Source organism: Pseudorca crassidens, chromosome 8 (genome assembly GCF_039906515.1).
Source record: "Pseudorca crassidens isolate mPseCra1 chromosome 8, mPseCra1.hap1, whole genome shotgun sequence".
Lineage (NCBI taxonomy): Eukaryota > Metazoa > Chordata > Mammalia > Artiodactyla > Delphinidae > Pseudorca > Pseudorca crassidens.
The window spans coordinates 93364936-93379399 of record NC_090303.1 but is presented as its reverse complement, the minus strand read 5'-3'; the positions used below and the strand labels follow the sequence as shown (position 1 = coordinate 93379399).

Sequence of the window (14464 nt, the reverse complement as noted above, 5' to 3'; positions counted from 1 at the left end):
CGGGTCCGAATAAGCCACCCACACCCTGGGGAGTGTAAAGCTGCTGTCCTGGCAGCCAGAGAGCAGGGGCCTCCTTCTTGTGCCTGAGGACTGGCATGTTCTCAGGCACTTGTTTGTGTGGGGAGGAGCCCACATCAGGTCACCGCAGTGGGCCTGGGCTCCTGCTGACCTTCCCCACAAGAGGTTGGAGCAGTGTAATCTGAACTCTGGTTCCAGTGATGAGATCAAGGTAACTTACAGGAGAGGGAGAAGGAGGCCCTCCCTCCCACCCCCAGCCAGCATCTTCCAGCTCCCCTGGCTAAGCTCCAGGCGGAAGCAGGGTGGTGGGAAGAAGCACACTTGCCTTCCAAGGGCTGGTCTGTCTGCTTTGGGGGTTCATGGAGCAATGCAGGCCTGGAGCCCTGGAGGGAAGGCTTCCCTCTGCTTTCACCCAGGCCCTGCTCTCGCCTTTTCTGGCCCCTGGCCCATGGCTGGAGTCTCATGGACCTGTGGCTTCTGGCCTCATGACACATCTAATTAAATGTGTTTCTTGGGCCGGGTGGCCTGTGTTTGGTGGCAGGCATTCTCTGCCGCCAGCACGTTCACTCCCGTGATTCTAGGCAGAAGGAGCAGATGCAGAAGAGAAATGGCGGGAAGACAGTGGATGAGAGGCAGCTGTTCCATGGCACCAGCACCGGTTTCGTTGACGCCATCTGCCAGCAGAACTTTGACTGGCGGGTCAGTGGTCTTCATGGTACTTCCTACGGCAAGGGTAAGTGCGAGGCGGCCTCTGCTGGCAGAACCCTCTTTGCCTTGCTGTCCAGGGCTCGGAAACCACTTTAAAGCAAATTGATGGAGGACGTGTGGGGAACCAGCATGAGCTGAACCAGCGGTTCAGACTCAGCACTGGCCAGGATGTGGGATGCCCAGCTGGCGGCACCTTACTGTCATCCCCCTGTGTGCAGCCCTAGGCCTGACCCAGGGTTTGAGCAGGGGTGGCCCTGCTTAGGCTGTGGTTTGGCTTCACTGGGAAATGGGTCTGCATCCCTGTGGGACCCTTCCCAGCCCTGAGTCAGGTCCCCACCTGCCTGTGCTGTTTCCTTAGAGTAGAAATCTGAATGCTCAGATACGCTCATGTAAATATGTCATTCTTACTATAATGTGAGTTCCCCGTTTTCCTGTCTCTTAGTTATTTTTAAACTTTGTTTGAAAATAATTTCAAACTCACAGGAAAGGTGCAAGAATAATATTAAAAAAAGAAACCTCCCATGGAAATTTTACCTAGTTCATCAGCTTTAACACTTCACATTGGCTTTATCACCCCTTCCCTTATTTCTGAACCATTTGGGAGTAGGCGGCATACATCATACCCCTTCACCCCGTAACACTTCCTAAGAACAAGAACATTCTCTTCTGTAACCACGACACGGTTACTAGATGCAGAGAGTCTCGTAGTGGTGTGATCTGCAGTCAGCATCCCCTCTGCCGAGTCCATCCGTTAGCTTCCGTCCTGCATGCTGACGGCTGCGGGGTCCAGGTGCACAAGAGCCAGTGGTGGGCTGTGAACCTGAATATGTAGGCGCAGCTTCCAGCTCAGGCCCCCATTCGACAGGGCTCATGAATCTGTACATTGGGCTGCCGGTGTCTGCGCCGTGTTCCTTGTGTGGGGAACCACGGAACGTTCCACACCAGCCCTGGGAGGACGGGCCCGACAGCCCCGTTTTATGGCTCAGGAAACGGAGGTTCTGGGCGGGGGATGGGGGCTCAGTAATGAGGTGTCCAGAGACCTTTAGGATTTGAGTGACAGATCTTAACTTGAAAGGAGTTTTCTGTCTCAGAGTTTGGTGACCCCTCTGATGCTCCTTACAAAGGAAAAGCTGGAAAGACAGGAGCTGAGGGAGGGCAGAGGCCACTGACCTCACCCGGGTTGCAGGACACTGGCGTGCCTCTTCCGGCCGCGGGCTGTCCCCCGGTGCCCAGCCCAGCCCTGGTGTCCTTGCAGGGAGCTACTTTGCCCGGGACGCCGCGTATTCCCACCACTACAGCAAAACTGACACCAAGTCCCACACGATGTTCCTGGCTCGGGTGCTCGTGGGCGAATTCGTCCGAGGCAACGCCAGCTTCGTCCGTCCCCCGGCGAAGGAGGGCCAGGGCGACGTCTTGTACGACAGCTGCGTGAACCGTGTGTCTGACCCCTCCATCTTCGTGGTCTTCGAGAAGCACCAGGCCTACCCGGAGTACGTCATCCAGTACACCGACTCCCCCGGGCCCACTGCCGCCACCACCAGCCAGTTCACCTTTGCGTCCTTCTTCGGTGTTCGGCAGTGAGCACCCCGATGGTTTTATGCCTTTCTGGCTGATCTTACTTGAAATAGCTATTAGGGAAAGTTGTTTTTTTTAAACAAAAAATTTTTAATGAGCTGTTCATTTAACATTGACTTCGTGATGAAGTTACGTTCTTAATCTCTGGCTGATAATATTTTCACTTTTAAGTCACTTTTGGACTAGCCAGTAGTGATTGTAGGTGAACCCATTATTGCTTTTTACTCAGGTGTTAAAGTTTTGTTTTTTACTCTTTGTTGACTTTGCTGCAGATTGGCCCCAGGCACAGAGTTTCCAGACACTGTTTTATCGATTGGTTTTAATTTTCAAGAGTTTCTGTCTCTTCAGTGGTTTGGTTTTTCAGGGTCTTGGTGGCACCTGGTTTTGTTTTTGTCCGAATGACACAGCAGCCGTGGTGCAGGAAATCCTGGGTTGTGGGCCGGTGAGGCACAGTCATTGTGTCCATTGCTGTGTCCCTAATCTAGGCGGCTCTTCCGCTGCTTCTCCTGGGCTTCCAGCCTTGAAATTGGCCCATATATCATGTTGTTAGGACCATGGCTACTGTGTGGTGTCACTGAGTCCCTGTCGGTCTCCCTTAGTCCTAGCAGCCGTCACCATCACCCAGGAAGTGCACTCACCCTGGCAGGTGCCTCTGCACCGAGCACCCTGTGAATAAGAGTTTTATGTCCCCATGAGATCTGAATACCTGTGCTGCAGCGTCACGTCACAGCAGAGTCTGGGAATAAAAGAATATTTATCTGACATGGGTGATGGCTGCAGCTCATTCTTCAGTGTCTGTTTGTTGAGCACCTGCTGTGTACAGGCACTTTTCTGGGGGTCGGGATATAACAGCCCCCGTTACTGGCCTCGGGGAGGCTGTGTGTAGATTTATCTTGCGGCCAATGAAGCTGAAGGTTCATGGCCCCTCATTTGCTGGGACCCTTTCCACAGCCTGAGGAGGGACCCCTGCTGTATGGCTGCGTGATCATACATTTCGGTTAAATTTGCAAGTTACATATTTGTTTTTTTTCTTTCCCTGAACTCAGCTTTCAAGCCCCACAAAACCCAGATCCACTATTGCGCACTGTTGTGGACACGGAGCAGGTGGTGTGTTCTTGTGTCCTCCACACACAGTGGTTGGTAGGGGTCTCTGCTGGGCGGTGGAGGGGCCGGCAGGATGGCTCCGCCTCATAAGGCCATCTGCCTCCTCCTGGATGGCTGGTCCCATTGGCCTCAGGTTCAGTCCTCAGCAAGGTGTCCTCTCCTCACCTGCACCCTTCCTTCCCGTTCCCCAGCCTCCTGATACAGTGTGTCCAGTCTCCACACGATGCCTCTGCCTGTAGTTCTCAGATCCAAGGCAGCTGGGAGCTGGGTAGTGGGAAGCAGCAAGAGTGGTCCGTCTGGGAGTGTGGGCGAGGAGCGTGGCAAGGGGAAACCTGGGGCGGGAGATGATGAAACGCTCCAGGGAAGTCGGGTGCACTGTGAAGACTGCCGAGGGCTCTGCACTTGCTGACCTTTGAGAAAGCACACTGGCAAATACCTGGACTGGACATTTGAGAAAGGGATGGGGTACATGTAGCTCAGTTGTGGGTGGGAGCATGGGGCAGCTGTTCCTGTGGGCACTGGAGGGGGTGGGCATTGTGATGGGAAGAAGTCAAAAAGACCTCTCAGAATTTTCATGCAGAGGTAGTAGGATCCAGAGCAAACGTGTGTGTGTGTGTGTGTGTGTGTGTGTGTGTGTGTGTGTGTGTGAGAGAGAGAGTGTGTGTGTGTGAGATTGACAACAGAGTCGTGAGGCTGGCCTCTTTTATATTCTGAGAGGGGAGTCTCCAGGGGAGCGCTCTGGGGAAGCATGGCGTGCTGGACACAGGGAGGGCAAACAGCAGAAGCAGCTGCTCGCAGCCGTGGGTACGGGAGACCCCTTCTCCCAGCTCTCCTGCAACAGCCTGCACTTCGTAAAGGTGGCTCAGCCTGGGTAGCCCAGCCTTGCTTGCGGGTCCCTGCTCTGTTATTTATACAACATCAGCCCCTTTGCACTGTTCGGATGTTAAGTAGAGGAGGGCGCTGTGACCTGGGTCAGCAGCCTTGTTTTACAGGTGAGGAAACAGAGGCACATAGGTGGCAAGAGCAGCAGCCATGATCACAGGCTGCTGGTGGCAGATCCGGGATTCAGTTTGCAAGTTCTTTGTTGCATTTGAGCTTCTCAGGAACACAATAATTACTTTTACTAAAATTCACCTCTGTATTTTGATTATTTGATCAAAATTAAGATAGGATGTTCTTTAAAAGAAAACGGACACTTCAGCCTCTATCACTTTTCTGCACATTAAACTTATAAAGTTAGTAGTAGCCTACCTAGGAAAATCGAGGCATGATAAAGCATTTGGACCACGCTTGAGGTTGAGCTTCTGACGAATGTTATTCTCTAAGTTAAATGAACCAGACGCTGAAAAGGCCCCCGAGCTGGGGCCATCAGGACCACTCACCTGAGCGTCCATGTGTCCCCTGCCCTATCGATTCCTTCCATCCTGAGGCCAGAACTTCTTTAAAAATCCAAGTACTCAATCATTTTGTCAAAACTACGTTTTCACTCATTTATCAGCAATCGCTGATTCAGAGAGGTGGATCCGTTGCTCAAACACTATTGGCAAAGTCAAAACTAAGTGCAACAAACATTTATTAAGCATTTAGGAAATGTTACGTAAGTGGCCTCTTTTATACTCATACGCCAGGCACGCTTTCAGTTGCTTCGGTGATGTCTTTCCAAAAATCTGAATTTCCACATGAGGGTTTTCTTTGAATTAGGGGCTGGTCATGACTTCGTCAGCGGGAGACGATCCTGATGTAGACGCCATTTTTTGGACCTAGGGCAGATTTGGATTCTAGCTGCAGCGGTACCTAAAATAGAGGAAATTAAGATATTTGTCATAGTTAATCCTACCGACAGGAAAACTTCCTCAGAACGGGCCGTGAAGCAGGGTTATGGGAATTCGGCTGAGGGCTGAGGGCCGGCAGGCTGGGAGTGAGCAAAGCAGCTTCCCCAGGGGGACCTTGAGAAGCAGCAGAGCTGTGTCTTGGGCCGGGTGTTGGACGGCGGCTCACCACCTTTCCCCTGTTAATAAAATACCGCAGGGGAGAGGTCCCACATTTATCCTTCTAATAAGCCTGCCTAAAGTGGGAGCAGCTCACTTTGCAAATGAAGAAATGGAGGTTCAGAGAGGATAAGCGACCTGCCCAAGGGCACATGACTGGAAAGTGGTGAGCAAAGCCTCAGACCTTCCTCATCTCCCCTCGTCTCTCACCCTGGGGCCCAGCCAGTAACTGAGTAGATCACTCCCCAGGGGCTTGGGGAGAGCTCCCTGCTGAAGGCCCACTGCCATTCAGAAGGCTTTCCTTATGTCCAGCTTAGGCAGACCGATGGAGGACTTGGAAGAAAAGCCACAGAATTACTCAAGAAGCAGGGCCTTGAGCTGCGTGTAAAAGGACTGTTCAGTGGCTACCATGAAACCTTTAAAGGAAAGAAGGGTCACGAGGCCCTAGTGCTGGGGCCGGGTGGGCTTTCAGATGTCTTTGAGAGTTCAGATGGGAGACCAGTTATATGCTCAAGAAACAAGACGATCTAGACCTGCCCTATCTCGTGCGGTAGCCACTAGTACATGTGGCTGCTCGATGCTTGAAGTGGGGTTAATGCAAATGGGGGCAGAATTTTTGATTTGATTTGATTTATTATTAACATATAAATAGCTGCACGTGGCTAGTGGCTACAGTATCAGACAGTTATAGGCACACTTGGACTTCAAAAAGAAAGTAGAGGTCTGTTGTGGCTGGCAAGGTCAGGGAGGGCTTCCTGGAGGAACTGGTGCCTGGTGTGGGTCTAGGAATAGGAGACGCCCTGTGAGCAGGGCTTCTCAGGGACCACTTCGGGATTTGAGGGAACACCAAAGGACTTGGAGGATGGGATTAGACTGGGGGTGGGGAAGGGGCAGGGATGGCATTCCAGAAGGAGCAACAGACTGAGCAGGCAGGGAGGAGTGGGTGGGAGGCTCTTGGAGTGGGAAGTTGGGGTGGGGAAGGCAAAGTGAGCTCAGAGTTCTCCCTGGACCCAGCAGGCTTGGGACTCAGGGCTGGATCTTGAGCTGGGGGAGTGCCAGGCATAAGCAGTGTTCTGGGACATTGGTCTGGCTGCTGTATTGTATGTCAAGATCAAGGGTAAATGAGACAAACCCCCAGAGAAAGTCCTGTACCCATGGAATGCCTAAGGCAGGCAGGGGCCTGCTCTCCTCTGCTCCTTCATCTTGATTTGGCTCTCTGCTCCCAATTTGCCCCTCCCTCCCTCCAGCCTTAACCATCAGACCTTTATGGACATCATCACATACAGTTCCTCAGCCTTTTGTATTTCAACCCAGCTCATTATTCCTCCCCAGCCAGCAGCTCGCCCCAGTCTCCCTGTTTGTCAGAGGCAATGCCACTCTGAATCTAGATGTTGTTACCATCTGTCATCGTGTCCTTATTATCTGTCCCCTTACTCCCTCCTGTCCAGGTCTGCAGCCGTGCTGAGGGGTAGTGAATAGGCACAGAGGAGAGCACTGTTCGGGTTGTGTGGGGAGCCGCTGATACTGTGCAGAGAGGCGCTACATGTAGAGGAAAGAGGGACGGCTTGAGAGTGAGTGAGATCTGGTTTGAACCTCAATTTCTTCACTCTCCGGCGATTCATTCCTTTGTTCATCAGTGTTTGTTGAATGACCGAGTGGGCACCTGCCACATGCCTGGCCTGAAGCTGGGTGCTGGAGCCTCCAACAATGAATAGGACAGTCTTTTGGTCCCTGATCTCAAGGAGTATGCAGTCCAACTGTGTGACGTCAGGCAAGTTATTAATCTCTCTGAGCTTTATTTTAGCTCCTCATCTGAAGAATGGGAATCATATAATTTACTCTGCAGGGTTACTGGGTTCTCTTTGCTGAAGAGGGGAGAGCTACAGCATGGTGAGGCCCAGCCTTGCTGTACAGAGGACAAGAATGATAATAGATAACACAGACTCGGGTTATGTGCCAGGAGCTTATCTGAGCACTTATGATTGATTCAATCCTCACCCCACAAGAAGAGGGAGGAGGTGTGCTATTTCTGCTACTGTTACTTCCTTTTACAGATCAAGGAACTGAGACCCAGAGAGCTTGAGGAACTCGCCCCAGCTCACGCAGAGCCGGGAAGCCACCGTAGGCATCAGGGAACTGGGGTGGGCACCCCCTGCGCCCTGAGCAGCAGGGCTCACCTGAGTCTCGGGACAGGCTTCGAACCGGAACTTGCGCAGGACGTGGAGCAGCGTCAGCTTGGCCTCCAAGAGCCCCAGTCTCACCCCGAGGCAGCTCCGGGGACCTGCCCCGAACGGCAGGTACGTGAAGGGCCGCTGGCGCTGCTGGGCCTCGGCTGTGAACCTACGGGGCAGCACGGTCAGCGTTGGCCTGGGTCACCACCTCCCTTCCTGGGGCTTCAGCCACTGGCTCTGGCTGAGGGACCCCATCATCTGAGGCCACGCTCCCACCACGTGAGGCCTAAACCCCACCTCGGTCTACAGGATCCTGTTTTTTCCTGGACCGGTCAGTCCCTAAGGCTTTGGAGCTGGTGGCCACTGATCCATGTGCTCCCGTGCGGCTCCCCTCCTCCTGTCCTGCAAAGCCCCGAAGGCACCGCTGAATTAGTAGAATCACCCGGATCGTCAGCATGGCCCTCTCTGCCTCTCCTGATAAATTCACTGTGTTGTTAATGAGCTTTGCAGGCTCCCTAGAATCCAGGATGAAAGTCTCAAAGAAACCACAGCTCTCGCTTCACCCATGGCTCCAACTTCCCCAGTGGCCAGAGGGTGACACTGGCTGGCTGGCATCCCCTTCCTAAGCAGAGTCCCTGGGCACCAGACCCCTCTGGAGGCCATGTCCTGCCAGTTTGTCTCCTGATGCCATGCCGGGCAGCTGTCTCCCTGCCCACACTCACCTTTCTGGTTTAAACACTGAAACTTGAACCACTGGGGGTGGCAGTATTTGACCCGCTGGAAAGCTCTTCTTCAGAATGAATTGCTGTATCTGCTCCCAGATGACAGCATTTGCCACGTGTGTTCTGTGACAGTAACGCTATGTGACAACCACAGCTCCCTTCTTACTACCTCTGGACTTTATGGGCCCAAGAAGCCCTTGACCCACCTTTTCAACATCATATTAATGCACTTTTTGTTTTCAAAGGTGATGCTGCAAGCCTTGCAGCTGCTGTTTATGTTTCTTGATATTTACCATAATTCCAGGAGCTGCTGGGCAGCAGAATGTTATTTATCTGGGTCCCACTGCCCATGGTTTCCCAGGGACCAGGTTGTAGAGTTGGGGCCGCATTAACAGGAAGCTGGAGCCACTAACAGTGGGAACAGAGCTGCAGGCTGGCCAGCCCCCCCATTTGCCAGGAAGCGATATCCGTCGACTCTGATGGGGAGGGGGTGTAGATGCCTGCTCAGACACTTTAAATTGGGAGTATAGAAATGAGATCTAGACAATGGACCAAATCCATGCAGGGGACAGGAGAGAGGATCCAGGTCTACCATGTTAGGGTAGCTGGTTCTCATGAATTCCTGGAGAAATTGTTGATGCTCTTGTATTGGAACAGGCATTAAGTTTAAAAAAAGGAAACAACATTCTGCTACTTCTTAATGCATTCCTGAAATGTGTCCTTGTTTCTTGGAACAAATAGTGGACACCCATTTGAAATTGCCTTGTTGGGCTTCCCTGGTGGTACCGTGGTTAAGAATCCGCCTGCCAATGCAGGGGACACGGGTTCGAGTCCTGATCCGGGAAGATCCCACATGCCGCAGAGCAACAAAGCCCGTGCGCCACAACTACTGAGCCTGCGCTCTAGAGCCTGCGAGCCACAACTACTGAGCCCGTGTGCCACAACTACTGAAGCCCGCACGCCTAGAGCCTGTGCTCCGCAACAAGAGAAGCCACCGCAATGAGAGAAGCCTTTGCACCGCACCGAAGAGTAGCCCCCGCTCACCACACCTAGAGAAAGACCGTGCGCAGCAACGAAGACCCAATGCAGCCAAAAATAAATATAATTAAAATAAATTTATTTTAAAAAATTGTCTTGTTACCTGTATGCAGTGCTGTGGAAATGCTAAATCTCTGGATTATGTTTTGGGCTTTTAAAAATGGTACAATTATTTCCTTTAGAAATTATGCCTAAAAAATGTCTCACTGCCATGACTTTTGAGTTTTGGGGGACTTTACTAAATCTGTGTCTCCTGGCAGGCGCCTCCAATCCCCCCACACTCACATCCCCCAGGGCCTGTTTGAAGGGGGCAGTACTCACCTCTCAGGGTCGAAGGTCTCCGGGCGCGGCCAGTGCTCAGGGTCATGGTGCAGAGCGCCCACGGCCACCTCCAGCACGGCGCCTGCGGGGATGTGCTGCCCCAGCACCTCGCAGTCCTGTGCCGCCTCCCGTGTGAACCTGCGGGGACACATGGGTCACCCCTGCCTTGAGGCAGAGCAGAGACGGGGGAGCTCCAGGGTGGCCATGCTGCAGTGTGGGATGAGGCTGGGAGACAGGAGGGTCCGCCTTCTTCCCGGGGTGGCCGGGATAGTGACCCACCCCCCATCCCATCCCTTCTTGGGCCATTAACCCTATGCTGCTCTGGACCCTGTGGTCTCTAGGTTCCTCCATTCCTTCCTTCAGCCACCCATCAAGACTGAAGAGCCCATTTTATGCCTGGTGTTGCGGTGCACAGGTGCCTTGGAAGTGGAGGCTTTGCAGGGTTATTCCGCCGGCCACCTCTCCTCCTTCTTCCCATTCCCACTGGGACCTCTTTCCCCGCACACACACCCTCGCTTTACCTACAGGAGATTAGGGTTTGAAAATCTGTTCCCCTTCATTGTCTGTGTCGCTATGGAGAACTGCTACTAGGGAGGAAAACATCTTGGTCAGATTGTTTATTTTACCAACTGGCAATGTTATAATCCCATTTATGTTTTGTTTTAAAAGGCTAAACTACATATGTTTGCATATGAACATGAAGTTTATGGAAGAATACCTAAACTTCTACCATCACCTCCTCTAAGGGATGGGGCTGGGGTGGAGGTTGGCAGGGTACCAGGGGTGCCAGTTTTTTCTTTGGATTCTTCTGTATTTCTTAGGTTTTTTTAAGTAGAAGCATATCATTTTGGTAAATATAAATAATTATTTTAAAAACTAAAAACAATCTAGGATGGCTTTTACCTCAGGTTGCAGGACTCGGCTTCCCTAGATATCTCAGAGGAGATACAGTTATTATACTAATTACTGTTATACTCTGTTCCTGCTTATAAAAGAAATTAAGAGTACCAGCAGCTCCTTGCAGCATTCATCACTCTATTATGAGCCTTTAATATATCAGGAACATGAAAGGCCAGGGCTGTGAGACACCCATTCAGATCCGAAGCTCCTAATGCAATTATTCTGTGCTTGGGGCTAAGTCACAAAACACTCTTACTCAAATCAGAGCGGGCAGGGGGCTCTGACGTGCGCAGCCTCAGCTCTGAGCAATCAAATAAGGATATACTTTGACTTCCTTCTTTTTCATCTTTACCAGAAATAGCTTGGACCTGGATGCAAGACCCCCTAAAAGCCGGAAAATGAGGGCTTCCCTTCTGTAAGTGGTTGGGCCTCCTATCTGGCTAGACTGCATACAAAGCCAGAAAAATCCGCTGAATTATACTGCCTGGGTTCCTGGGTTGACATTAATAACACTTCAGTGAGAATTGTTATGTTTTCCACAAAGGCCATGTTGAGTTTTTTATGGATAAAGGTGTCAGTCAAGTGTGTCAGTGTTTGGGAAAAGCCAAGCATTTTTCTAAGATTAAAATAATAAAGTAGGGACTTCCCTGGTGGCGCAGTGGTTAAGACTCCGTGTTCCCAATGCAGGGGACCCAGGTTCGAACCCTGGTCAGGGAACTAGATCCCACAGGCATGCCACAACTAAGAGTTCGCATGCCACAGCTAAGGAGCCTGCCTGCTGCAACTAAGGAGCCTGCCTGCCGCAACTAAGACCTGGTGCAACCAAATAAATACATATTTTTAAAAATTAATAAAGTAATGGGATTTCCCTGGTGGTCCATGGTTAAGACTTTGCCTTCCAGTGCACGGGGTATGGGTTCGATCCCTGGTCGGGGAGCTAAGATCACACATGCCTCGTGGCCAAAAAACCAAAACATAAAACGGAAGCAGTATTATAACAAATTCACTAAAGACTTTAAAAATGGTCCACATCAAAAAAAATCTTAAAAAAAAATAATGTAAAATAAAATATAAAATAAAATTCTCACTGTCGCTATGTTCACCCCCAAATCCTATGCCCAGGGCCAAAATGAATTGGCCTCTTGTCTGGGTGAGAATAATGATGACTTGCCTCTCTCACTTCTGTTGTTTGATAACAGAAGTCAGCAGAGTGATATGATTAAAAACACCAGTGGAGTAGGTATGGGGAAGGGAGAGTGTGGCTTGCCCGAGACTGGAGCCACACGGGGTCAGGCCATTCAACTCTAAGCTCTGTGCTGCTTTTTCTTTACTTCATACCTTACACGGCACACTGCCTGCAGGGGTACTGCGTTTCTACATCTACTGTCCCACTGATTCTCCCAACACTTCTGGGGTAGGCAGAGCAGGTGTTGTGTGCCCTCTGAACACACAGGAAACAGAAACCCGGAACAGTCTGGAACTTACCCAAGATCACACAGTAAACTAAGGGCAGGACCGAGACTGTCTTGACTTTATGTCTAGACTCGCTCTGTCATTATGGAGAACTGGCTCTATGTTTTTACTGGGAATTTTAACGAACTCATCCAGATACTCTGGTTTCTGTCCTGTCCTGTCCTGCCCTCCAGGTACTCTCAGATCACGAGCATCCTGGTTCCCCAGAGCAATGCCTTCGCTGACTTCCTTTTACACTTTGCTGTTTATAAAGGGTCAGAAGGAGAATTGACTGCAGAATTTTGGTGTTGAAGAGACTGCTGACTTTGTCTCTCAACATGTCATCTATACCAGGTCTCAGGTGATGAATTCTTCATTGAGTTTAGATCCAGGAAATGATGTGTCTTTGATCAATTTATACACTTTCCTCCCACTAGAGAATATGACTGTTCAACTCAGCTGCTTTCCCTCTCTGCCAGGAGTCTCAGCTACCAAGCCTGACCCCAGTTATTGCCATCTCTGGGGTCCTGTAAAGGATTCTTTCCTTTAAACAGCCTTTGTTCTGTTTTATCACTGAATGTCTTATTTTGAATTTCACGTGTATAGCAGCTGCCCACAGTTCCCTTGGAAGGAAGCTGGTATAAATCATGCAGAAACAAAGATTGGATGACAGTTTGCTCGGCTCCTAAAGAAGTCGGGGAAGGCCTGTGGAATCAGGTCTTAATGCTGGCGTCAGGAGAGCAATGAGGCAAGCCCTGGCGTTCCTTGTCTGCTCCCAGACCAGGAGACTGAAACCATGTGTGCTTGAGGATGATGTGATCTGACTCACACCCCAGGAATTCTCTATATTGGCTCTGGGTCTGAACATTTTGGACAATATCTACAACCACACTCTCTATGATATTTTCGGTTTGGAATATAATTTTGAGATACCTACAAATCATCCACATTTTCTCTTTTTAAAATGGCAAAAGTTATCTCCATATGGTTTCTGTGGTACATTACTTCCTAGAGATGCAGAGTGGAATTTATGATATACAGTTAAATGCTTTGTGTCGCTTCTGTTTCTAGAACCTGAAATCTGGCAATGTGTCACTCTCTAAGGGCCTGGGGACCAAAGTGAATACCCCTGTGCTCCATGGGATGCCTCTGAAACCAAGAGTACTCATCAGTTAGACCCATTAAACTTGCCTTCATTGATCAAGCTCACTTTAATTGTTGCTACAGAAAAAGCTGCGTGTCCTGCAAGCGTCACGTAGCTTAAACAATAAGATGTTTGCCCAAGTTGTTTTTCAGGAGCTTGGAGTCAGCTGTGTCTAGTTGGAGCTTGAGCCAGTTGAGACTGATTAAGACCACCGACCCTCCAACTGGGCATGCGCGAGTGTTCGCTTGGTGACCTCTTGACGTCAGAGGGCCCAAAACTCCATCCTCGGAACGCGCTAACGCAGACGTTTTCTGAACTTGGGTCCCGTGGAGAAGCCTGTAGCTTAGCTGCACCTGTGCAGAACTACGATTGCCTCACCTTTTTCTCATCTCCAATCATTACCTTTTCCCATGCTCCCAGGACCCACCACGCCACAGCTTTGTCCCATAAATACCCAGCGCCCCTTGCCATCGGGGAGGCAGATCTGAGATTTGTTCTCCTGTCTTCACGCTTGGCTGCCTTGTGAATGTATCTCTTCTCTGCTGACAACCTCAGCATCTCAGCACTTGGCTTGCTGTGCGTGGGGTGAACCAGCCTGGTTCGGTAACATCTTGTTTTGGGGGAGTTTGAAAGAAGCAGAAGACCTGATTCCTGCTCTCAAGGCACTTACAGGTTGGTGTGACTGGATGACTGCACACTGGTGAAATGTTGCAGAGCAGCTGAGAATTATCCAAAAATATAATATGAAGTAGAGTTAGCGTGCAAAGTGCTGGGGGAGGAGAGGCAGGAAACGGGTGAGGCTGGCCAGGTTTCCTGGAGTGGTGAGTCTTGGATTGGAGCTCTGAGGATGGGATGGGTGTGGAGTGCTGGAGAATAAGAAGGAGCGTCCCAGGCCTTGGAAGTTCCCCTGGAACATCAACTCCAAGGGCTGGCATTTTATCTGTTTTGGCTGATTTTCCAGTGTGGGGCACAGAGCAGATGCTCAATAAATAGTTGGTGAATGAATGAATGAAGTGACCAGGGGAGCAGCAAAAGCCATCTAAGGGCTAGGAGGTCAGAGTTCGGCTTGGGTTGGGGAGGAAGGTCATGTTAAGAAAAGACCAATGACGCTTTGAAAACATGGTTAACATATAGGAATATAGGCCAGACATTTATTGCTATGGTGACCCTATGTCAGGCATGGCGTCCAGTGCCCCAGGGGATTAAAAAACCCAAGTTTCAGACCTCGACCTCCAGGAGCTTGGGTCCAGCATTCTTCATAACCCAGGTGGTGACAGACTGAGGACTAACAAGGACTCCAAACAGTGATGCTGAAGGGGTCCT

The 14464-nt window shown here is 50.6% G+C and overlaps 2 protein-coding genes across 8 annotated transcripts in view; one reads left to right on the top strand and one right to left on the bottom strand.

The window, feature by feature from the left end:
• Positions 1-9442, top strand: part of PARP12 (poly(ADP-ribose) polymerase family member 12) — a 50667-nt gene extending 41225 nt beyond the window's left edge. For 2 of the 6 annotated variants that reach the window (XM_067747182.1, XM_067747181.1), the window contains exons 11-12: positions 600-751; positions 1982-3063. In XM_067747182.1, coding sequence (XP_067603283.1) covers positions 600-751; positions 1982-2307 — 478 coding nt within the window. In that variant the 3' untranslated portion in view covers positions 2308-3063. Of the gene's footprint in view, positions 1-599; positions 752-1981; positions 3064-7030; positions 7165-7447 lie in introns of those variants that run through there. The other 4 variants (XR_010945654.1, XR_010945652.1, XR_010945653.1 and 1 more) reach the window with 4 other exon arrangements.
• Positions 4683-14464, bottom strand: part of TBXAS1 (thromboxane A synthase 1) — a 149991-nt gene continuing 140209 nt past the window's right edge. The window contains exons 11-13 of one of the 2 annotated variants that reach the window (XM_067747185.1): positions 9646-9783; positions 7571-7733; positions 4683-5199 (exon numbers count right to left, since the gene is read on the bottom strand). In XM_067747185.1, the coding sequence (XP_067603286.1) occupies positions 5125-5199; positions 7571-7733; positions 9646-9783 (376 nt within the window). In that variant the 3' untranslated portion in view covers positions 4683-5124. Of the gene's footprint in view, positions 5200-5692; positions 7734-9645; positions 9784-14464 lie in introns of those variants that run through there. The other variant, XM_067747184.1, reaches the window with a different exon arrangement.